The sequence below is a fragment of the Acinonyx jubatus genome, chromosome A1 (genome assembly GCF_027475565.1).
Source record: "Acinonyx jubatus isolate Ajub_Pintada_27869175 chromosome A1, VMU_Ajub_asm_v1.0, whole genome shotgun sequence".
Lineage (NCBI taxonomy): Eukaryota > Metazoa > Chordata > Mammalia > Carnivora > Felidae > Acinonyx > Acinonyx jubatus.
Window position 1 is genome coordinate 50,466,552 of NC_069380.1, and position 23,270 is coordinate 50,489,821.

Below are 23,270 nucleotides of genomic sequence, written 5' to 3' on the forward strand. Positions count from 1 at the left end.
CTTTATTTGCAAATATCAAAGACCTAGAAATAATTTTTACCAAGAGCAAAGTTTTGTTGTACTTCTACTACCTCATACAAATTACTATAGTGCCAAATCCTCTTACTTCCACATTAAATACAGTTACATACTAATATCGACGAGCAGACTATTTGGATACAACATCGACTAATCGTAGTGATTTTCAGGCACTAACTTCTTAACACTTTTTCCTGATCACCCCAGGTCTTACGTTAAAAACTTAACATCACTTTATATAAGAGCAAAGGACCATTAAGTGTTGATAGAGAGAAATTTAAACTTCTCTTACACTGCTTTTAGGGTTGAATATCTTACTTAGCAGAAATAATATACTAATTTAAGAAGCATTTTAACGAAGAAGAACCGTCTACCTTCTAAGTATATAGAAATAAAACTCTCTATTTAAAACTCAGTCTTCAGTATAGAGGGCATTTTACATCTTAATCATAACAGCTAACCTTACCATCTGCTAGTTTTATGTTGTTATTTGTTCATTTGGATTTCATATGGAACTTATAAATTATTTTCATTTTGTAAACGAGAAAACTGAAGCACAGAGACGTCAGGTTAACTTGGCCAAGGTGACACAACTGAAAAGCTGTGGCGCTGGTATCTGTACCCTAGCAGTCCAGCTCCAGAGTTCACTCTTACACTTAAGCTATATTGACAGTTAAAAAAATAATTAAGCTAGGAAGTTACTTTGATAGTTACCCAAACCATTCTCATATTATTTACCTATGTCTTATATAAAGCTGACCTCACTTTATGTATTTTCATTTATATCAGAATATGCATATATAGTGGAAATGTTTAGGAACTTCTGAATATGTAATATATATATTAAGTATATTATAAATGGGAAGGTTATTTTGTAAAATGTCTAAGTTTCATCAAATGAAGCCGTTCTCATTCTCACAACATAATGAAGAATAGGTATACCAACCCAGAACATTATTTTACAACCACATCAGCTGTGATTATGAAGTGTGTCTGTAAAGACGAGGGAAGTAGCAGGTTCTCAGATTCTATTCAATGATTACTGACACAGAGTAGTGTGCTGTAATGAGCACAGCATCTCAAATACAAATGCAGTTTCTGGCTCAGGTAATACATCTGCCATACATCTAGCTATATAACCACAGGCAAAAGTCATTTCAAATCCATGACCTTTAGTTTCCTTACCTGTAAAATGAAAATTATAGAACTTATTCAAAGGCTTATTGTGGGGAAAAAAAGGAAAAATGTTTAATGTATACTGTTAATACAGTAAAACCTTGGTTTATGAGCATAATTGTTCTGGAAACATGCTTGTAATCCAAAGCAGTCATATATCAAAGCGAATTTCAAGAACCACTGGCTAAGTTGTGATCATGTGACATTCGGCGTTAGGTACTACTTGTATTGCAAGACATCGCTCATTTATCAAGTTAAAATTTAGGATAAATGTTTGCTCCCCTTGCGGAACACTCACAGGACAAGTTATTTGCAACCCAAGGTTTTACTGTAGTCTAAATGTACTCTGTCATTCATGAAGTTTCAAACTTTTAAAAGATCTTTTTATACTTATGGCCATATTGCCTCTTGGATGGTAAATACTATGTATTTATTCTCTTTTGGATAAATACCCATGTTCTTTCATTTATCTGACCTTTTCCTATAAATTTTAGGATTTTGAAGAAAAAAATCTATGCTTGACTTATCCACTTATTTTGATGCCCTAATATTTTTGTGATTCAACTTGTATTTACAAAACTTAATATGCAATGAAGTGCCAAAACTGTTTCAGAACGAGGAATACAAAGATTAAAAAACCCTGTGCCTGTCCACAAGTGACTCACAATCTCGATATAAAGAAATAAAAATTAACTTCAGTATGATATCAGTTTTATTCTAGCGGTAAATATAGTTCTTTAGGAACTTAGAATTCTTGACTCTGTAAGGATCAGTTAAAGCTTCACCCAAGTGATGACATGGTCTGAACTTGGAAGAACCATGTTTTTGTCCCAGGAGAATGAAGAGAAGGGGACAATAAAGAAAAGTTTTTATTAACTGAGATTATTGAAGAAGATGAAGTTGAAAGCTGAAACTCTAACAACAAAATAGGAACCCCCCAAAAGATGCTATGCATTTATCCAATGCTCCTATCCTGAGACAAAATTAAATCAAATGAAATTGCCTAGGAGAAGTACTATGATTGACAATTTGAAAAGTGAACTTCCATTTAGTGGTTAAAAAAAAAAGGTAAAACATTCAATCCTGGACTGGCATAGAATAAGGAGTCATACAAATCTACATCAATGGGAAAAAAAAGAAAACATAGTTTGCAAAGATGGATTCATATGTTTCACATTTTCTTTTAACTCTCTTCGTACATGTGCTGAGTACCCATTATTTTCACAAATTTTAAGAATTGTAAGAATTTTTAACTTCAGTTTTTCTCTTTACTTAAAAAATAAACACACAAAAAAGTTGTTTACTTCTGCATTTCAAAGGTTAATCAGAATAAATCACAAATTTAAGCCAACTTGCCATCTTCATGTCGAAGGTATTGGTTTCCGCCTCTGTCTCTAGCTAAGGACCATGCCTCTCCTTCATCACTCTCACAGAACTCTACCATGCTGTTCTTATCCAGCTGCACCCACGCACCTTCAGAATTGGTTACCTAGCACATAACAAAAAGCACGATTGATTGGCTTGAATCTTTCAGGGTACTCAGGCTGAAAACCAGCAAAAAGTTTAAGTGTTTGAATAGGGTAAACATTCCAAAAGTTACCATGAAATTAGATTCTGAAATTAAGACCACAGCCTGAGGTAAGACAGAAATCAATAAAAAGTTCTGTAAAATGCTGCTTATTTATGACTTCAGTAAAAATAGTAACTTTTAAGGCACAGGACAACCTCTAAATAACTTTACACATTACCCCAAAACACGTGGCGCTCTCTCTTTTTTTTTGTTTTGGCACCTAAAATATCCCAACATAGCAAACTATTATTTAGATTGGTAGTGTCTATAATACAACTTGAAAATGACCCTGACACTGAGAAATAGCATGACACACTACATCTTCAAGCTCATCAGCTGAGGCAAATGCCACCATTAACTAAAAAGTTTTATTTGCTCAGGACTTCAGTGAGACACATAAATGAGAACAAAGAAATGAACTCTTTGTATATGTCACATCTCCATACCAATTCATAGTAAATATTTTAAAGTGCTGTTAACCCATGACATTATAGTACATTTATAATAATGAAAGGATATATGTACATACCAAACATTCATATATACAATACAAATCATTTTGTTAATATAAATACTGTTTTCAGAAGGATAATTATGAGAATAAAATTACTTAAAAAAGAAGCACAGAAAAATGATGTTAGTAGTATTTGCATTACAAGTAAGGATAAAGAACATTAACGTTTAAAAACCTGGGATGGAAATGGCAACCTTTGGAAGAAAGAGATGCTCTGGTATTATATTAAAAAGGAATAATTTAGAAGTCATGAAGCTACAAGAATCCATACCTCTCCCACTGCTTTGACTTTGTTTCCCAGAACTAACATTCCAATTGGGATACCTCTAAGGTTAGGGCAGCTTCTGATGTTGTGACCGGAAGGTCCCGTCTTCACTACCTTGTACATGCCTGGCCCTCCTCGCAAGAACGGCATATCTTGTTCTTGCATTGTTGCTTCCTGTGGGCAGCAGGAGTTTATATCTTTGAAAAAGTCATCAGTATTAGTTTTAGGTTCCTGAAAATTTGAATAGGAAAAAAAAAATAAACAAAATACAGTCTATTACCACTTTCAACATCCTATTATTAATAGCTTTTACAGCAAGTCTTTAATACTATCAAATAAGAGAATACATATCCAAAAATAACTGAAGTATACATATTAACACGACTACCAAAGAATCTTTTAATGTTTCAATGCTGAGTAATATTTAAAAGAAGAGAAGAAAATATAGCAGAAAGAGCGAATGAACCTCTGGCTTTTGCCCACCACAATTTAAGAAATATATAGTACTTGATTTTATTTTTATTTTTTAATGAAATATTAAACAGTAGGAAAAACAAAAATAATATACTCTGTGAACCACAACTGAATAATTTTGAGTCATTATTACTGCATTGCTGTATGTTGGTACAGGTTAAAAAGTCTAAATCTTCATTTCCTTCCACTTTGTAATAATTACTTACAAATAGAGAAAACACATGTGAAGATTCTAGAAACTTGTCTATAAACAGGATAGCAATGACAAAAAATGTGCATAAAATATAGCTACATCTTAATATTTACTAGGTTAAGGATAAATATAAGAATGCTTATAAGATTTTAACAACTCATACTTCCTTAATGTAATACAAATAAAGATGTCCTGCTAGATCTGCTAGGCCAATACTAAACAATGATATATTAATGCTATTAACAGAAAAAGATGATTATGCTTTTAGAGAGATTAATATCAAAGATGCATTTTTACATAAATACAATGCATTTAGATATAAAAGAATCGCTTCTAAAATGAAAGAAAAGGACATGCCCTAAATTTTCTATTGAATCTGAATGAAATTGTTCCCTATGTGAATGCAATAAAGATAAATAATAACCTTCTCATATTTGCTCTTTGTGAAGGAGTAAAGTTCCACACTGGGGGCTCTTCCATTGTCATTATTACTTCTTTAAAACAGATTTAAACTGTACTTTTAAATACAGTAGTAAAGACTACAAATTATTTTATGTTTAAATACAACAAAAGATGACCCTAATGGGGCACTTATTTAAACAGTGCATTAAAATTAAATTAATATTTAGTAATACCATAAACATGGAATAAAAATGACAAAAACACTAATATACTATTTATGCAAGATAAAATACTACTAAATAGCTCTATCCCTCTAAGTAGTCTCATACTAAAGGGTCTTCCTTTCTATAATAAAAAATTAAAAATGAAATTCTTAAGTTAAAAAAATGTAGATTCAAGAATTCTGTGTACCTGTGACTTTAACTCAGTATATGGTCAGGGAAAATTTTTAACCCACTATTAACCTTCACATAATATTCTATTAATTTCATTGTGGTGATGAATAACTTTTAGGTGTATAAATATGTACTATGGACAATATTTATTTACATTTAATATAATAATACTTGAAAAATGTAGATTTATAATCTAAAATAAACTTAAAATATGCATTGTACACACCCGTGCATATATACTCATAAAAACTTACACATGAATAAAGAGTGTGCTCAAAATGAAAATGGAGGGTCAGGTCTAAACTTTAAACTGTGCTACTACACTAACAAGGTTTTCAGTAAACATTTAAAAATATGTAGTTGTGAATAACCAATTTCAGTAAATATATCAGGCTATTTCATAGTTGGAAGAGGCAAGTTAGTCCTATTTACAACCATTTTTTAAAAAATTACATGGTATGATGTCAAAAATAACAAGCAAATATTAGATTTAGTGAAAAATCAATTTTACTGGTATTCACTGATATATTTAGAGCATTTAATTAAGTTATAACAGTATTTCCAAACTTTGGTCATTCAGTAGAACACAAGAGACGAGTCTTGGCAAAAACTAATAATAATTGCAAGTTGTTCAGCGAAAGGCAATATATGAGAACTTTTATTAAAATATTTAATATTTTATTGAATAAAGAAACTATGCAAATTATTAACTGTTAAACAAAGTCTATCCATTTTTTTTTATAGTGCAGAGAATGAAAAGAACTAACAGACAAATAAGTCATAGAAGTATGGTTGCCATTCTCAAGGAACCCTAATATACATGCTTTAGCCAATACAGAAATGGAAGACCTGGGGACCAGTGTAAGAAATGGATGAAGTGCACTGTAATTTTTTTTCTCTTTGCATTCCCACCCCATTCTCAGATGAATATCCAAAAGGGCATTGTGAAAAGCTAGGGAAGAAGAGAAGAGCCATGGATTTGGGACTTTCCCATCAAAACAAGCAAGCTGAGAAAGCCAGATGTGGATGTAATTATGGGAGAAGCTAGTCATAAATTAAATACAGCAAATTTGAAGTCACATAAAAGTTCAAATTAAACTAATAATACATTCTTTGACAAAAGCAGAGGGAAAAGGATTACCAGGGAAACTCAATTGTAGCACTTTGTGTCGATCTTTTTCGGCAAAAAGTCTTTCATTAACCTTAAGCAAAGGCTTCAAAAGATAGAAGGCAAAATTTGTTATACATGCTGAAATACCTGAATATTGTTTGACTGTTCCTTACAGTTAACTCACCTGGGGAAAAAAAGCTTTGGAAGTCCATGAAAATACGTCCAAGTCCCTGACTCCTTGGCTAGCATTAAAGATACTCTGAGCGACAAAGTTTAAGAAAGAAAAATATCAACAAAGAAAGGGAACAGGATATTATCTACAGAAGATGTGTTCACAGTAACAACATTGTTCTGTACTCTAGCACCAGCACTGTGATATTATTTTACTACAGGGAAACTGAAGCCACCTGAGTAAACCATACAGCAAAGAAAGACTGATAAATAAGTTTTTGTCAAAAGCTCTCCATGGATATAGTGTGTCATGCCATTTACTAAAATTAAGAGCCAGACATTTATTTAAAGCTTAAGACAGTCAATGCAAGCAGGAAACCTTAAAACTCTTTTAAATGACGACGTATCTGTTCCAATACAAGCCAGATTTGTTTTATGACAGAAAACAGTCTGCTGTTTTATAAAGAAAAGGTAAATAATATAGATTGTATAGATAGTGCAACTATTATTATGAATATTAATGGCATGGAGAATCTGTGAACATTTCCACTTTTTAAAATACAAAAAACATCAAGAAGTCAAAAATCTAGGTCATTTTTCAATCTCCCTTTCTTCTCTAAATGAGGAAAAATCATTCAGAAATGTTACTGAAAGCTGTTAGCATATTTGTTAAGAGAAGCACACAGAAAAACATACAACTTGAATCTTTTCTTAAAAGACAGGCCTAGTTTTTGCTATCACCAAGTTTAGGAAATGCATAGAGCCTTTACATCTCTATGTTAAAATCTAAAAATATTCTGTTAAATAACCAACTCGCAGCAGCAGTCCTAGAAAAGTCAACATCTTCACAAAATGTCTTAATGAAAATTTAAGTGATATACATTTTAGATAAAAATATGCTATTGAATATATTTGATCTGAAATTAAAATCTTCCCAGTGAGTAGCAATTACACAATTTTACTGCTTATGTAAATACTGTGATAAATGGTTATTTTGAACAAAAAAGAGGACACTCAAAATGTTAATAAAAGCTTTCAGCATCCAAAACTTCAACACAAAAGAAACAACACAATTCCCAACCAATTATAAGCCATTTTAGATAATGACAATTTAATATTCTTTAACCCTGTATTTTCCTCATGTATTTATGTATGGAAAGATGCAGATACACACCCATATACATACACATATATGCTAATTCAGAGATATAAGACATATAACAGCCAGAAAAAGGAGTTCCTAGTAATATGCCTACAAATGAATGCAAAACAAAACCAAGACCAAAAACCAAAGCCCCCTTTCATATTTAAAAATGAATAGCAAATAGGGTCCTTTCTCTTTATGTGAAGTGGAAACATGATGAAAGCATTTTAAAATGCTATTTTTTGGGGGAAAAAGATGTCTTTACTGGTTCATTCATATATATAAGAATTTTTGAACTATGTGCTCAAAGGTTTTTCCTTCACAGAAAACAGTGGTGCAGACCTTTTGACATAAAACAATATTGAGATATTCTTTAGCATTTTCTATTTTTTATCATAATTTTTTCTATATTAAAAGCAATGTAAAAAGCATCGTGAAAAGCAAGGCAGATGGAGTTAGTGATAAAGAAGCAATATAGTGATTCACAATATTTGAAGCTTGTACCTCTCTTTTATTTCCATGTGCAAACAAGTGTTTTGAGTCTGAGTACATGAATTAACAAGTGATATAACTGCTAACCATTGTGATAAATTGCCAATCAAATCATTTTTGTACATGTTAATTATATGTGGATTCAAATTTGACACTTGTTTGCTTTTCTCAATTTGTAGAAAATTCCAGTAAACACTAGTTTACTACTTTTAAAATACGGTATCCAAATAAAATTACATTTATCAAATACCAAAAATGCACCAGATAGAAAGCTGGAGTTTAAACATAAAATAGACTTGCACGGTTTTCTTTAGAAAATTTAGGCAAGTTTAGTCTAAAGACATGAACATGCATGAAAATAATAATATCTCCAAAGTCTCAATTTCTAATTATTAAAATACATAAATTAGCTTTCATAGATTAATAGGAGTACCACTATATGCAAACACACACACACACACACACACACACACACACACACACACCCCTACAATAATCTAAATCATTTTATACTCAAAGACTGTTTTAAAGGCAAAAAAGTTCTGTTAGGAAAATTAAAAATTAAAGCATACTAAAATCCTAACTAAATTAATGATCACCAAACTGCGGATAATTTTTCAAGGCACAGAAGATCAAATAAGTGAAAAATATTCATTGTGAAAATACATGACCAAACATGCCAAATGCTCAGGCAAAAAAATGCTTAATAATTCTTTCACTGTGCTAGATGAGCACGGAGTTAAGAGTTGCCATTTTTAAAGAGAAAAAGATAAAATGTCTCCGAAAAATTAAACATAGCATACACAAAAACAATTAGTGTTATTTTAATTGCCTTAATTTCATTCTGTTAATGGTGCATTAATACTTAGTATTTACTAAGGTTAAATAGTAAAAACAGATTATGCATATACATACACCAATCTATTAACATAACAAAACCAAGCAATTCGGGGCATGTTAAAGCTGTGGCTACCAGGCATCATCAGGTAACCCAAGAGAATGAAATGGGACATAAAATGGGAGAAACATTTGCTAATTTTACCAATTACCCCAGGTAATGCTATCAGAGAGATTACCAAAAGATATTTTCCCTTCATCTCTCCTCCGTATGTTCCGGTCCCTAAAATTTGAAGAAATCAACCTACTTTCTGTATGTGAACATCAATCAGCATATGGAGGAAGGAAGTGGTTTGTATAAATGCCTGGAGATGTTTGGACACATGAGCTGTTTCTCCAAGAATTCAGATAATATAGTCATTATAAAGATATCTTAGAATACTTCCATCCAGGTATCATTTACTCTCCTTGATATACACTCTACCACTCAACCTTCACAATGTTGGAAGACCTCATTTCTGACAAAGTATCCAAAGAATTGGGCCTAGAAGTTTTAAATCACTAATATCTCCTATCCTAGAAGTAAACTCGTTTTCCCCCCAAAATGTAAGGTCTATTCCAGGCACATTTTCCCCAATGTATGAAACATTCTATTAGCTTACATTCTGTAGCTTCCAGATCTTTAGAATTTTAATTTAAAAATCAACATTTTATGCCTTCTGATTTCTCAGACTGACCTACGTCACCTCCAACATGTATCATGGTACTCATCCTCATTCAACCATTAAGGTTATGAATATTCACATTTACTTAACTTGGGAGTTCTACTAAAGTTGTATGATTTTTATAGCTATATTTACTTTGTCCTTTTGTGACCATATGTCTCATTTATTACTTTCTACTTGTGATTTTGAGAGAGTAGCTATCTGTTGACACTAGAAAAATAAGAATGATAAAATACATGACATCACAGGTCACAACAAAATTAAATGAGAGAAAAGTAAATGAGAAGAAGCAGCATATAGGTGATAGGAATTATTCTGAACAGTACATCATACCAAATGCCAAGCATTAAAATGTAGTATTCAACAAAGTTGAAAGCCTACCGTGTGCAAAATATAATATTTAACATTTTGGAAGAAAAGAATATGAGTAAGAAGGGATTCTTAATGAGTCCTTAACCTTAAGGAGCTTAACAAGAGAAGTAAAATGTATACAAATACAAATGGGCTGAAGGGAAGAAAAACAAACTAAACATTATGGGTAAGAAGTAGAGCTCTTCTACTTCGACCTGAGAAAAGAGAGGGAAACCTAATTTCCCCAGTACTTATGTGATTCCTACCCCCAATCTTTTGCTTTGTCAGCCCTTATCAACTAGCTTTCAGTTCCCAAACACAGCAGGCCTCCATAACTTTGGACATTTGATTCTTTGTCACTTTTTCCTGACAACCTTTCTTCAAGACTTTTTCCCTCCTCACATATCACCTAGGTGAAGTCATTCTGTAACTTATTACAATGCAACTTAATTATTTGAATGTGGCATGTCTGCCATATTATACAGTGAGTACTCCAAGAGCAAGAACTGCACTCCCATCTTATTGATTTCATATCCCTTCCCTCCCCCTCTTCACTCAATGCTTACTTCCCATCTTAGTATTTGGTACGTTAATAAGGGCTCAATAGTCCTTAAATGAACAACCAATAAATTAGTAAATACAGCATTACTGGGAAGTACAGAGAAGACAAATGTCAACAGAAATTTTTGAGCTTGGTCAACTAGGAAAATTTAGTAAAAAAGAGGAAAAAAATAGGAAGGGAAAGCATCCTAGACAAATGAAACAACATAAAGACTCGAAGATGTAAAATTGGACAGTGTGTTCTAAAAAGGGCACAGTGCTCTTCTTCTTCTCCTTCACTTTTTTTAAGAGCACAAAGTTCTAACAGAACACCAGCACCTCACAAAAAAGGGTCTGCATTCTTCATATTTATCCCTGATCTTACCATTGATCAAAAAATACTTTAAAAAATACATAGTTATATATAATATGAAAAGTCAATGCTATTTATCTGAACTAGAGCATTACTAAAGTGCTAAAACAGAGTGAAAGTCACATTTGTACTAAGTGAGGGTTACCATCAATTCTTAGCAAAGTAATGAAGTATTGTTAGGCAGGCTAACAGTTAGCTACAGTACCTGTCCGCAATGACAACACGAGTACAGAGCCCGACACAGGGCTCGAACCCACAAACCGCAAGATCATGACCCGAGCCAAAGTCAAACACTTAACTGACTGAGCCACCCAGGCGCTCCTAAAGCTTATTCTAAATAGGGTTACTTATGGTGATTTTTTAAATAGTTCATCAAGTATTTACTCAGTGTTCAAATTTCTAATCCTCACCCCCACCATCCCCAACAGTTTGAGTCAAGATTCAGATAAGGTACACACATTGATGTGAATGCAAAATTATTTTAACTAGAAAAGGTTGAAGAGGCAGATGTAAAGACTGCAGAAGGCAACTTTTTGGTATTTTTGTATCTTTTTAAGTTAGTGGCATCCATCCTTGGTTATTTCTAATATTATTTTTTATCTCTGCATTCTCTCTCTTTACTGAGGACTGTTTTACAATTATTAGCCATAATTATAGTTGATTTATTCATAAATTGACTCAAGGAGAAAGGGAGAGTGGGTGGAAAGTGAATGTGTTTTTTTCCAGTAGTAAATGTAGTAAGAGATGCAAATGAAGAGGTAGAAAGGTACATGAAAGGCACATTTATTTAGCTTATTTGTTCCCTGAGAAGGTGAGATAGAATCCTTATTCCTTCCACCCCCTATCAATGTTTGGCCCTGCGGAGTAACATATTCCTTATGTTAGAGGCCCTCGCGGGTCCCTACAGACAAAACCTTGAAAAATGAGCCTGTTCTCACCAATGCCAGGCTGACTGTGTGAGTCCTCATCTAACACCTGCACTGAAGCAACTTTATACCAGGTCTGTTTGGAGCCCTAGGCCTGTTAGTTTTATCCCCTCTATCATTTTTGGTGACCACATAAAATATAAACCCTCTGTCATCTACCTGTTCTAGTATTTTTATACTAAAACTACTCTATGCTTCTCTAGGAACCAGCATCAAACTATTGCCATTTGTCCCCTGACTTTGTATTGTATCTAAGGGGACCCCTCCCCCAATGGTAAACAAATTCGCTTTCATCTTTAATCTTGCCAGTCACAGTGTTGCCATCATCTGTGTCTTTGGTTTGATGTGGATGATCGCCCAATTGCTGAGACTTTTAGTTCTTAGACTGAGGCAGTTAGGATGACTGTCACTTCCACTCTACTTCAGCTACCTGCTCATGGCCACATTAACGGGCCATATCAGTCAGTAAAACGCTCTATGAAATCAAGTTCAAATATTCTACTTTATCACACAAACTGCCTATCCTTCTAGTTCTTTAGGTAGACTGCACTCCTACATTGTTCCAGGATTTTATTCTGCCTCCAAGTCCCTTGGACCTCCACTTGTCCTTTCACGTTTCTAACGGAGGCTGGATTCCATGGTTGGTGATCTCAAGGCCTCTTTCATCAGCATCTGAAATCTTGTCCCTCTTTTTCTGTCACAGCAGCCCAAAATTTCAGCCAGTGTTATAATTTAATTTCTTGGCACTTTTGATTCTGGACACTTAGGGCTATGGGTGAGGAAGGGCATCCAGAATGGATACATCCAGTGGTCTCTCTGGGTCCTTAGGGACCACTAATCCAAAAACAAGTAGTTTCTCTTCAGATCCATCAGTTTCTCTTAAAGGCTATTCCAAACCTTGACTGCATTTCTAAACCCTCTAACTTAACTCATTTGTTTCAATCTCAACTGATGCCTTTCCTCTCTTCTATTTTATAAAAATCATCCTCTTCTTCAACCTCTTCCTTTTCCCCCTCCATCCCTAAAAACTTACCTACTGCCATACATATGCCCTCCCCTCCCTCACAAAACAACTCTCCAAATGAGCCCTTAATTCCATTTTCTCCTCCTTTTTGGTTTTCAAATGTCTTATCTACATCTGTATTTACCCCTTTTTACTGGCATCTTTCTTTTAATTTGTAAGGATTTCAAATCACCACCATTCCTTAAAATAAAGGAACTAGAAAACCTCAGCCTTATCAATGATACCAGGCTTTCTGAGTTATTTACATTAAAATAGAACTCATGTCATTCTTCAGCATAACAAAAGGCTAGAAAATACTGCAAGTCATTTCATTTTATGATCTTCACTATTCTGTCTCTAGATTTTTTCAAATAAGTCAGGGACAACCTCTTTCACATTCCAGTGAAAACCCATCAGGAAGTATTTGTATGGTTCACCCATTTAGCTTTCTTTCTCACCTTTGTTACTGCCCTTCTCTCTCTGACCTCAACAATAAATAGTCTCTTGAATGGGATTTAGAAGCATCAAATAACAGAACACCACTGTTCCAAAATGAAACGATGGGATTTAAAACTTCAACACACGGCATTTCTTGCTCCTCCTTTCTACCTTTGTTTAGTGTCTTGCTTCATCTGTGTGAATATCTTTCTCTTCCAAAAGCATCTCCTCAAATGAACAAAGGAATTAAGAAGAAAATTTTGGAGTGGGGGTTGGTAGTAAAGATAATATAATTTAATACAATGCCTTATCAGGGATTGAAAATACACAAAATCTAGACTAATCAAAATTTTAAACATAAACTGTCAATAAAACAACAAAATGGTTATTATGTTATCTCATTTAAAATATAAATTTCATAATCCTGAGGAATATTTGGTTACAATAGTGGTTTCAAGCCATTTAAGGCTACCTTTTCGGCCACAGATGATAAAGAATTATTATTTCTCTTCCATATTAGTCCTTCCAGAGGGTCAAAATTCTTTTCCCTTTTTTTTTTTAAAGATTATATTTTCAAGTGATCTCTACACCCAACATGGAGGTCAAACTCACAAGTGAGATTGAGAATCGCATGCTTTATTGACTAAGCCAGTCAGGCAGCCAAAATCCTTTTCATTTTTAACTGTAGATGCAAATCTGAGGACAATTAAAGATCTGGTTTATTTATTCAAAAGTTTGTATTTTAATTATGTATTTGTCATTGCTTAGCTTAACCTTAGTAAAACAGTACTCCAACACTCTCTAAATTTTATCACCTATTAGTAAAACATACACAGAAATATATCTCTCCTCACTGTACTATTATAAAACATATATAAAATAATATAAAGTATGAGATCAACAAATAGAAATAGAAGTTCAATTATATTTTTCCTCAAAGAATCATCTTCTATAATTGCCCCTTTGGAAAGAGCACATTACTCTGGACTATCAAAGAGGAAAACAAACAATATATTGAATGATTTGATATAATAAGCTACCTTTATATGCTGCTGATTTTTAAGAAATTCAACTGTTTAAAATACTAAGGTTTTTTTTTAAATAAAATTTTACCAGCGCTATTTATGAACAGTGTCATAAGGAGTACATACATTTGATAGTGATGAAAAGGAAGAAAAACCATATATTTCTGTTTAATTATAAACAGAGCTATGAGTTTATGGCAATTTTTGGACACTGTAGTGCTAGCTAAGTACTGTACTGCATTTGTCAGAGGTTCAATAAATTCTCTGACATTAGGATTTAGCTTTTATTTTAGTTCTAGTTGGAACACTGTAACACCACTAAGAGACTAAAACTCCTTTTCATTTTTACACAATAGTATTATAAGCCAAGAAAGAAAAGAGTCAAACTTAGACAAACACAGGGAACTACAAAATGCCAACATACAACAGAAATGTTATACATCTTTTTGAATGTATAGTAATACTGAGTTCACAACTTTTAGTTTAGAATTCATTGAAAACAGCAGCGTGATAACAGACAACTACTCTCATTCCCTACATCTTTGAAAGGAATTCCAAAGGCCTAGTTTTAATTTACTACTTCCTGCCTGTGACCATAATAAGTACCAGTGCTTAGCTTTGCCAAACTCCACCTTCATTACACAGAAGCTCTTATGAATTCAAGCACTAACAAAGCAAAAGTTATTTAGTTGTGGTTTACCTCAGAACTGAAAAGCCTTAATTAAAGAAAGCCCTGTAATGAGGACAGAGTGTACCTATTATGCTTTTTAAAACCACCTTTTACTTACGTCAACAGGGACCAGAAGACTCTTGCCAAGGTGTTGATTAAAGGACAGGCACCAGGCTTCAGTGTAACCATTCATGTTAGGAACATACTTCTTTATTGTCTCATCATTCAGTCTCAGCCACACACCATCATCATTATGGATCTACAAGACATAAGCAACAACAAGCCATGCCCACCTGTAAGTCCTAGTAGGCTTGCAAGGGCTACAGGGCTACAAAGCAGGCAAATAATAGTGGACATGAAGATTAAACATCTAGTTTTTGCAGGCGGTAAGTAAAACAGAAACTTCAAGGAAAAAGCAGCAAAGAATGCCAAGAAATGTGGTAATTCACATGGTGAGACAGTAAAAACAATGTCCCTTATGAGTAAAAGCGCAAAGAAATCACACTTTAAGATAGTTTAAAAATAAAATGTTTGTCTCTCTAAAGAACATAACTTCTTTTCTCCCCTCAATTTATGATTTAATAATCGTAAGTTTCTTGGTTGTATTACTAGAAAAATATGCTGTCCAAAGTTAAAGCAATACGATGAACACATTTAAAAACAACACTTAAAATATTTAAGAAAAGCTGTACCCATTTTCAGTGACTACTTGTACAGGTTCTACTTGTTAACTGAGCTTCTTTCATGTTAAAAATATAGTTTAGTTACTTTTTTGTTGATAAAGAAAAATAAAATGCTTGAAACTCAACGCATCTGCAAAACAACTTTCCAAATGCTATCCAAACCAATTAAAACATACTAACAGAAAATTTAGTAATATTATTATACAAACAATGCAAAAACTTTCTGTTCAAAATGTATTACCAAGTGTTTCTTTACAAATTACCTCATCAATGAAAGTGATAGTTCCATTGACTTTTACTATGCCTATCTGCTCACTCTGAAGGGAAGGGTGGCTACGGATACGGAGTCCTGCACTGTCCTTGGCCACAAATTTTCGAACCTGGGAAAGGCAAAGACAGACACTTGAGATAGAAAATCATAGAACAGAGATCTTATAAGTACTAAGAAAATTAAACAGGTTTGAAAGTATTATAATTCAGAGAAAGTTTCCAAAATTATTTGTGGTTGCTTTCTCTGTGCAAGTTAACACTGGCTTATTTATAATGAAAGAATTTTAGAAGTATTAAAACGTACATATTTATAATTTCCTTTCTAAACTTTGAAGACATATGATAAAAAAGAGAAAAGAGCCATAGTTTTCCTTTTAGAAAGGTATGATACAAATTCTATTCCTAGTGTTACCTTTTTAATAAGGAGTTTACCCCAATCCCTATATTTACTTTTTTAGATGTTGGGAAATTATTTTTTTCTTTTAACAGTATAGGATACTTTCCTTATAAACTTTATGCACTTAATTTCAGTAAACTTTTTGTTAATCGTATACTGTCAATAACAGAAAGTACACAAGGCCTATAAATTACTATGGCATTATACAAAGAAGCCTAAAGTACAGGTCCTATAATTTAGAAATGATTAGAATTATCACAAAATACTCTTCAAATTTATTTAGGGATATTTAATATTCAAAAACTGAAGTCAACTAAAATATTAGATGTTTGATAACCACCTTGAAGCATCAATGAAGAAAATTAGTAAATCACTCTCTAATCGATTCAGGTTCTAATTTTATTCTATCCTAACCTTATTTGGTTGAGGTTCAGTCTTTGGTTTGACCAGCTGAGTTCCTGGTGGTATCATCCCTTTTGGGGGGTCTTTTACTTTAACTTCTAGGCCAGCATCTGTAAGAATAGAAAGATAATTGTAACATTTGTGAATACAAGGGAGAGAGGATCCTTAAACCTAACCTTGTGTACATTCACAAACGATGTTTTTATAATTTTTTAAGCTTATTTATTTATTATTATTGAGAGAGAGAGAGAGAGTAAGCACAAGCAGGGGAGGCACAGAGAGAAAGGGAGACACAGAATCTGAAGCAGGCTCCAGGTTGTCAGCTGTCAGCACAGAGCCCAATGTGGGGCTCGAACCCACAGACCATGAGATCATGACCTGAGCTGAAGTCAGACACTCAACTGACTGAGCCACCCAGGTGCCTCCAGACTATTTTTATTTAAGTTTATTTATTTTGAGACAGAGAGAGAGAAAGAGAGAGAACAGAGGAGGGGCAGAGAGAGAGGGAGAGAATCTCAAGCAGGCTCCATACCATCAACACAGAACCTGATGAGGGGCTTCATCTCAAGAACTGATCTTAAAAACCATGAGATCATAACTGAGATGAAATCAAGAGTCGGACGCTCAACTGATTGAGCCACGCAGGCGCCCCCAACAGACAATTTCAAACAAATAAAATAAGTATCAAAATACTGTCTTTTTAAGGTGACAGATATTTAAAAGGTAAAAAAAAAACAAAAGCTAAGAAACACTCTTAACTATAGAGATCATACTGATGGTTACCAGAGGGGAGGTGGGTAGGAGTATTGGTTAAATATGTGATGGGGACTAAGGAATGCACCTGTTGTGATGAGCACTGGGTGCCGTATGGAAGTGCTCAATCACCATACTGTACACCTGAAACTAGTATTACACTGTATGTTAACTAACTGGAATTCAAATAAAAACTTAAAAAAAATCAACAACACAAAAACAGGTGCTGGTGAGGATGTGGAGAAAGGGAACTGTCTTACACTGTTGGTGGGAGTGCAAACTGGTGCAGCTAGGCTGGAGGAAAGTATGGAACTGCTTCAAATAGTTAAAAATTAGAACTATCCTACGATCCAACAATTGTACTACTAGGTATTTTCCCAAAGAATAAAAAAAATTCTAATTCACAGGGATACAGGCACCTCAACGTTTACAGCAGCATTATCTACAACAGCCAAATTATGGAAATGGGCCAAGTGTCCATCGATTGATAAATGGATAAAGAAGACGTGGTATACATGTATACATATACATACATACACACACAATGGAGTATTACTCAGCTCTAAAACAGAATGAAATCTTGCCATGTGCAACAGCATGGATGGAGCTACAGAGTATTACGGAAGTAAAATAAGTCAAAGACAAATACCACATGATTTCACTGTTATGTGAAACAAATGAGCAAAGTGTAAAAAGAGAGAGAGAGGCAGCCCAAGAAACAGATTCTAACTATAGAGAACAAACTGATGTTTCTCAGAGGGGACATGGGTAGGATGGGTTAAACAGGTGATGGGGATTAAGGAGTGCACTTGTGATGAACACCGCATGTTCTCTAGATAAGTCCACCTGAAACTAAATTATACTGTGTTAGTTAATAAAACTTAAAAACTTTAAATAAAACTTAAAAAAAAAAAAAAAAGGAAATATTTGACAAGGGGCCTTAACATTCCAAATGAGTCTCTCAGAAGTTCAAGGAAAAGACAAAGGGTTCCTATTCTTTATCTGGAACATATGAAATGATACTGAAAAAAATAAAAAGAAAAGAAACCCTTGTGAGATTAAGTGCTATCTTACAACATCAGATCACTGCACCAGATCACCATATCAAATTACAACATCAGTACTACTTCATCATCTACACCAATCACCATTCTGACCAGCAGGCGGCACAGCAGGGTGGTTAATAGCTGGGGTTCTCATGTTATACTGTCTTGGTTGTTCCCATATCTGCCGCTAACTGTCTGACTTTCTGTGCCTGTTTTCATCTATAAAACGAGAATGAGAAGAGCACCTCTCTCACTGAGGTACTGTAAGAATGAAAGAATTTAAAATATGCACACACATAAGGTGTGCATAAAACAGTGCTAGAAATATATTAACTGCTTGATAAATACTAGTTATTAATATCACTGTTACTCTAATGAATTATTATCTATCTTTGCTTATGGTCAAGCAAGTCCCAGCCTACTGAGTTTGGTCACCTTGGGGAGAGAGCTGAGTTTGTAAGGTAGGAAAGAAAATGGGTGATGCTAAGTAAATATGAATCTTTTTCTTCAGTTTCATTTCAAAAAACAAATATAAGTGGATTTTTCTTATCTACTGTGCATCAGCTTTCTTCACCCCACCATTACTGAAGATGAAGACACTCTTGACTCCCTTCACTTTTGAATTCTTGTAATTGGTACCTCTCGCATGTCACTACTTATATTCTACTTCATCTGATTTTATTTGCCCATTCTATCTTGCAATCATCAGTAAGTTGTTAAGCCTCAATAGGAATGGTCTTACCTAGAACAATGTTTTGCTCAGAATCAACTAAAGTTTGCCAAACTAAAAGCTTTATGGATATGTTGAAATAAAGGAGAGTGCAGCAAAGACTGAAGATAAAGGTCTCTGGAACAGTACAGGTGAATTTGATATATCTGATTCCATACAGTTACATTAATATATATTCTACACAGTTATATCAACATAACGTATCTCTTTACCTTCACTATAAAAACAAACTACTTAAACCAGAGTTCCCCAAGGGTATTTTGGTGGAATGTTAATCAGTAATTGCTTTTATCTCTACCTTGACTCCCTCTTCCTTTTCAACTTTAGAATCCCTGTTAATGTGGATTATGTGTGAACTGTATGAATATCTAAGATGAGAGTTTTAGGTTTTCTAAATCTACCTCATTATAGAAGCCCTTTTACTTTTTTTTTTTTTTTTTAATTTAATTCTGAGAGAGAGAAAGGGAGAGAGAGTGCATGAGAGCGAGCAAGTAGGGTAGGGGCAGAGACAGACAGAGACAGAATCCCAAGCAGGCCCTACACTACCAGCGTGGAGCCTGATGCAGGGCTCAAACTCACAAACCGTGAGGTCATGACCTGAGCTGAAGTCAGAGGCTTAAAAGACTGAACCACCCAGGAGCCCCAGAAGCCCTTTTTCTTGAAAAACATCAGGAAAGAGTATTATAAGGAATTCACATTGATAAACATTTATTAGAGCTTTCTTGTTTTGCTGTTGTCCTATTATATGAATAGTTTAAAGAAAAGTAAATGATTAATGCTGAAAGGAAAAGAAATATACTTTTCAAAGTTAGTGGTGGATAAAGAAAATTCATCCATTCAATAAATATTTATTGAGCAGCCACTGTGTGCCAGGCACTGAACTAGATTGGGAGATACAAGGATGAATGAGATGGTTTCTGCTCTAAGCCAGGAAAGGAAGACAGACCAAGAGGAGGAGATGAGGTATTCACATGGTTATAAATTTAGCATCATAAAGATCATACCTGACCAATCACATTAGAGAATGGAGGGGGGAGTCATGAGAGCTATATTGATACTATAAATTATTAGAAAATTTTGAAATGTTATGAAGCTACTAATTAAGTACTCATTGTAAATGAGGAAATGAAGCCCCAAATAAGTAATGAAAACTGTCCATATCTATGATACAAGTTAAGGAGAAAATTAGAAAGACAATTCTGTCTAGTTGTTTGCAGTAAGTAACCATAACTTAAAAAAAAAAAAAAAAAAAAAAGAATACCTATTTCAATGCCATCAATGGTCACATGAATAGTGTAGAGTCCAATAGCCCCTGGAGTCCAATTTGCACAATAAGTGCCATCGTTATTGACACGGATCAGCATATTCTCACTGGGTCTGAAAAGAAATAAGATGGATATTGGAAAATTTACTTTTGGTTAAACAGCTGACAACATCATTAACGTAATTTCTAATGGTATTATTTACGATGAATGTCAATCCTATTGCCCTGCGATAGTATGTTTTCCTACCCTCCAAAATGACTGAATTTCATTTTTTCTTTCTCTCCTCAAGCCTCCATCACCCTTCTTCCTTCCTCTCAGATGATCATGACCTTATCATTTTTCACTGAGAAACAGAAGCAGTTAGATACAACTCCAAATTTGCTCTCAGATTAATAAACCTACTTTCTATTTCTCTATCTTCTCTCCTGTTATCATGCAAGAAGTGCCCTAGGTCTTGTTCGAAGCCACCCCTTCATTTGTGCTGTGAATCTCATTCTATCAACACTTCCATGCTATAATTACCTTTCTCTCTCTCACTCATCATCAATTTCTCCCACTTTCCTGAATCATTTCTATTTCCATCTCATTTCTATACAAACTTCAGAATCTTCCATCTTAAACACTACCTTAAACATCCCTTGATATATGGGACCTAATAAGGTCTCATGTCTCTTTTCCCATTTATTTCAAACTCATCTAAAGAACTGTCTACAATCACCCTCTCCATTTCCTCATTTCCAATTCTCTCCCAAAACTTATCCTGATTAGGCCTTTGTTCCCACCACTTCATTGCAACTGCTCATTGTCAGTCACCAATGACCCCAAATCTAATGGTCGTTTCTTTATCCTCAGCAATCTCTCAGTAGCATTTGACAGCTGAAATCTACTTTCTTGAAATATATTTGTTTTGCTTCCACAACATTCTCCTCACTGGCCACTGTTTCTTAGTGTTTGGCTGGCTCTCTCACTTCTGACCACCGCTTTTAACTTAAGGAATGTCCAAGGATTTGGGTCTAGTTCTTTTTTTCTTTCAATAGCATCTTTCTAGTTGATCATTCATCCAGTCCTCCGCTTTATTTTATTTTTTTTTTAATTTTTTTTTAATGTTTATTTATTTTTGAGACAGAGAGACAGAGCATGAACGGGGGAGGGGCAGAGAGAGAGGGAGACACAGAATCGGAAGCAGGCTCCAGGCTCTGAGCCATCAGCCCAGAGCCCGACGCGGGGCTCGAACTTCGGACCGTGAGATCGTGACCTGAGCTGAAGTCGGATGCTTAACCGACTGAGCCACCCAGGCGCCCCCAGTCCTCAGCTTTAAACACCATCTCAATATAGATGACTCTGAATTTTATTTCTCCTCTGAATTTCAAAATGAAATATCTCCACTTAGATAACCAAGAGGCATCTTGGCATCTCAACTTTAACATATCCAAAGAAGAACTCTTATTTCTTACTCGCACAGCACCCAACAAAAGAGAGCAAAAAAACACCTGCTCATTTCGGACTCTTTGGTCTTCATAAAAATCATGATACTCTATACCAGAGATCAGTAACATTTTCTGTAATATTTTAGTCTATTGTGCCAAACAGTCTTTGTCACACTATTTAACTCCACCACTGTAGCGTGAAAAGCAGCCAAAGACAGTATATAAGCTAATGAGTAAGGCTATGTTCTAACCTAACTTTCTTTACAAAAACAGGCCTAATACGGTCTGCAGACCAAAGTCGGACAGCTCCCATACTGCTATACTGCTATATATTCTATACTACTGCTGAAGCTGAAGAAATCTATAATCACTCTGGATCTTCTCTTTCTTTCACTTCCTATTTCCTTTCTGACAGCAAGGCTATCGGCTTCATCTTCTAAGTATATCCCAAATCCATCCACTCTTCATTTCCACTTCTAACTCCCACCCACCCCTAGTCCAAGCCACCTAACAGTGTCTAACTCATCTCTCTGTTCCCACTCCTGCTCCCCTGTAATTCATTCTCCAAAGAGTAGCCAGAATGATCTTTTAAAAACTATAAATCACAGTGTCTCATTCTCCTGCTTAAAACCCACCAAATTAATCCACACAGAAGAAAAGTGAAACTCTTTAACACAGCCTACCAGTCCCTATATAACAAGGCCATCACCTAGCTCTCTGACCTCATCCTCAACCATTTTTCTTCTTGCTCACTATTCTCCTGCTCCACTCTCCTTCTGTTCCTCAAACACATCTAGCTCTGTCCACCCTCGATTTCCTCTACCTAGAATGAACTTCCTCCAAATCTTAACATGGCCAACTACCATCCAGCTCTGCAATCAAAAACCACCTCCTCAAATAGGCCTTTGTTGTCACCCAATACTTCTGGTGCCCTGCCCCATCCCCATCACTCTCCATCAAATAACTTTACTTATTATTCCTATTTTGTTTACTTATTTATAGTTTGTTTCTCCACAGGAATATAAATGTAATAAGAACGAGTACCTTGTCTATTTTGTTCATAAAAGTATCCCAGAGCCTGTTATCAGTGCCTTTCACGAAGTGGATGCTTAACAATATTGCTGAATAAATAATTCATTGACTTAGACAGGAGACTATTTTAGTTAGGTTTAAAATGTCAAATGTATATGAAAACCTATTTATTGGCAAATGGCCAGTTTTTTCTTATTTAACATGCAGTAAATCTATACAGCTCATATTTATTTTATAAAAATCACCTGCTTTCACTATATGGACATTTTGTAAGTAAAATTAAGCCAAAGACAAAATGCTACTTTCCTTTTTCTAGACCAAGATATGTTCTCAAAACTTGGCTATTTTTATAGAAAACTTTCTAGATTGTGCATTAAAACTATTTTTAATACATATTAGAATAAAGTCATAGTAACCTGTTAATTTCTTATAAGTCATGTGATATGTGATAT

At 34.4% G+C, this 23,270-nt stretch overlaps 1 protein-coding gene across 13 annotated transcripts in view; it reads right to left on the minus strand.

Moving 5' to 3' along the window:
* The window catches only part of MYCBP2 (MYC binding protein 2), a 281,767-nt gene that overhangs the window by 66,162 nt on the left and 192,335 nt on the right, over window positions 1-23,270 (minus strand). For 8 of the 13 annotated variants that reach the window (XM_053216756.1, XM_027065047.2, XM_027065038.2 and 5 more), the window contains 7 exons: window positions 20,356-20,471; window positions 16,578-16,675; window positions 15,760-15,876; window positions 14,932-15,072; window positions 6,303-6,377; window positions 3,550-3,774; window positions 2,551-2,683 (listed from right to left, as the gene is read on the minus strand). In XM_053216756.1, coding sequence (XP_053072731.1) covers window positions 2,551-2,683; window positions 3,550-3,774; window positions 6,303-6,377; window positions 14,932-15,072; window positions 15,760-15,876; window positions 16,578-16,675; window positions 20,356-20,471 — 905 coding nt within the window. The remainder of the gene's footprint in view (window positions 1-2,550; window positions 2,684-3,549; window positions 3,775-6,302; window positions 6,378-14,931; window positions 15,073-15,759; window positions 15,877-16,577; window positions 16,676-20,355; window positions 20,472-23,270) is intronic. The other 5 variants (XM_027065042.2, XM_053216754.1, XM_053216750.1 and 2 more) reach the window with 4 other exon arrangements.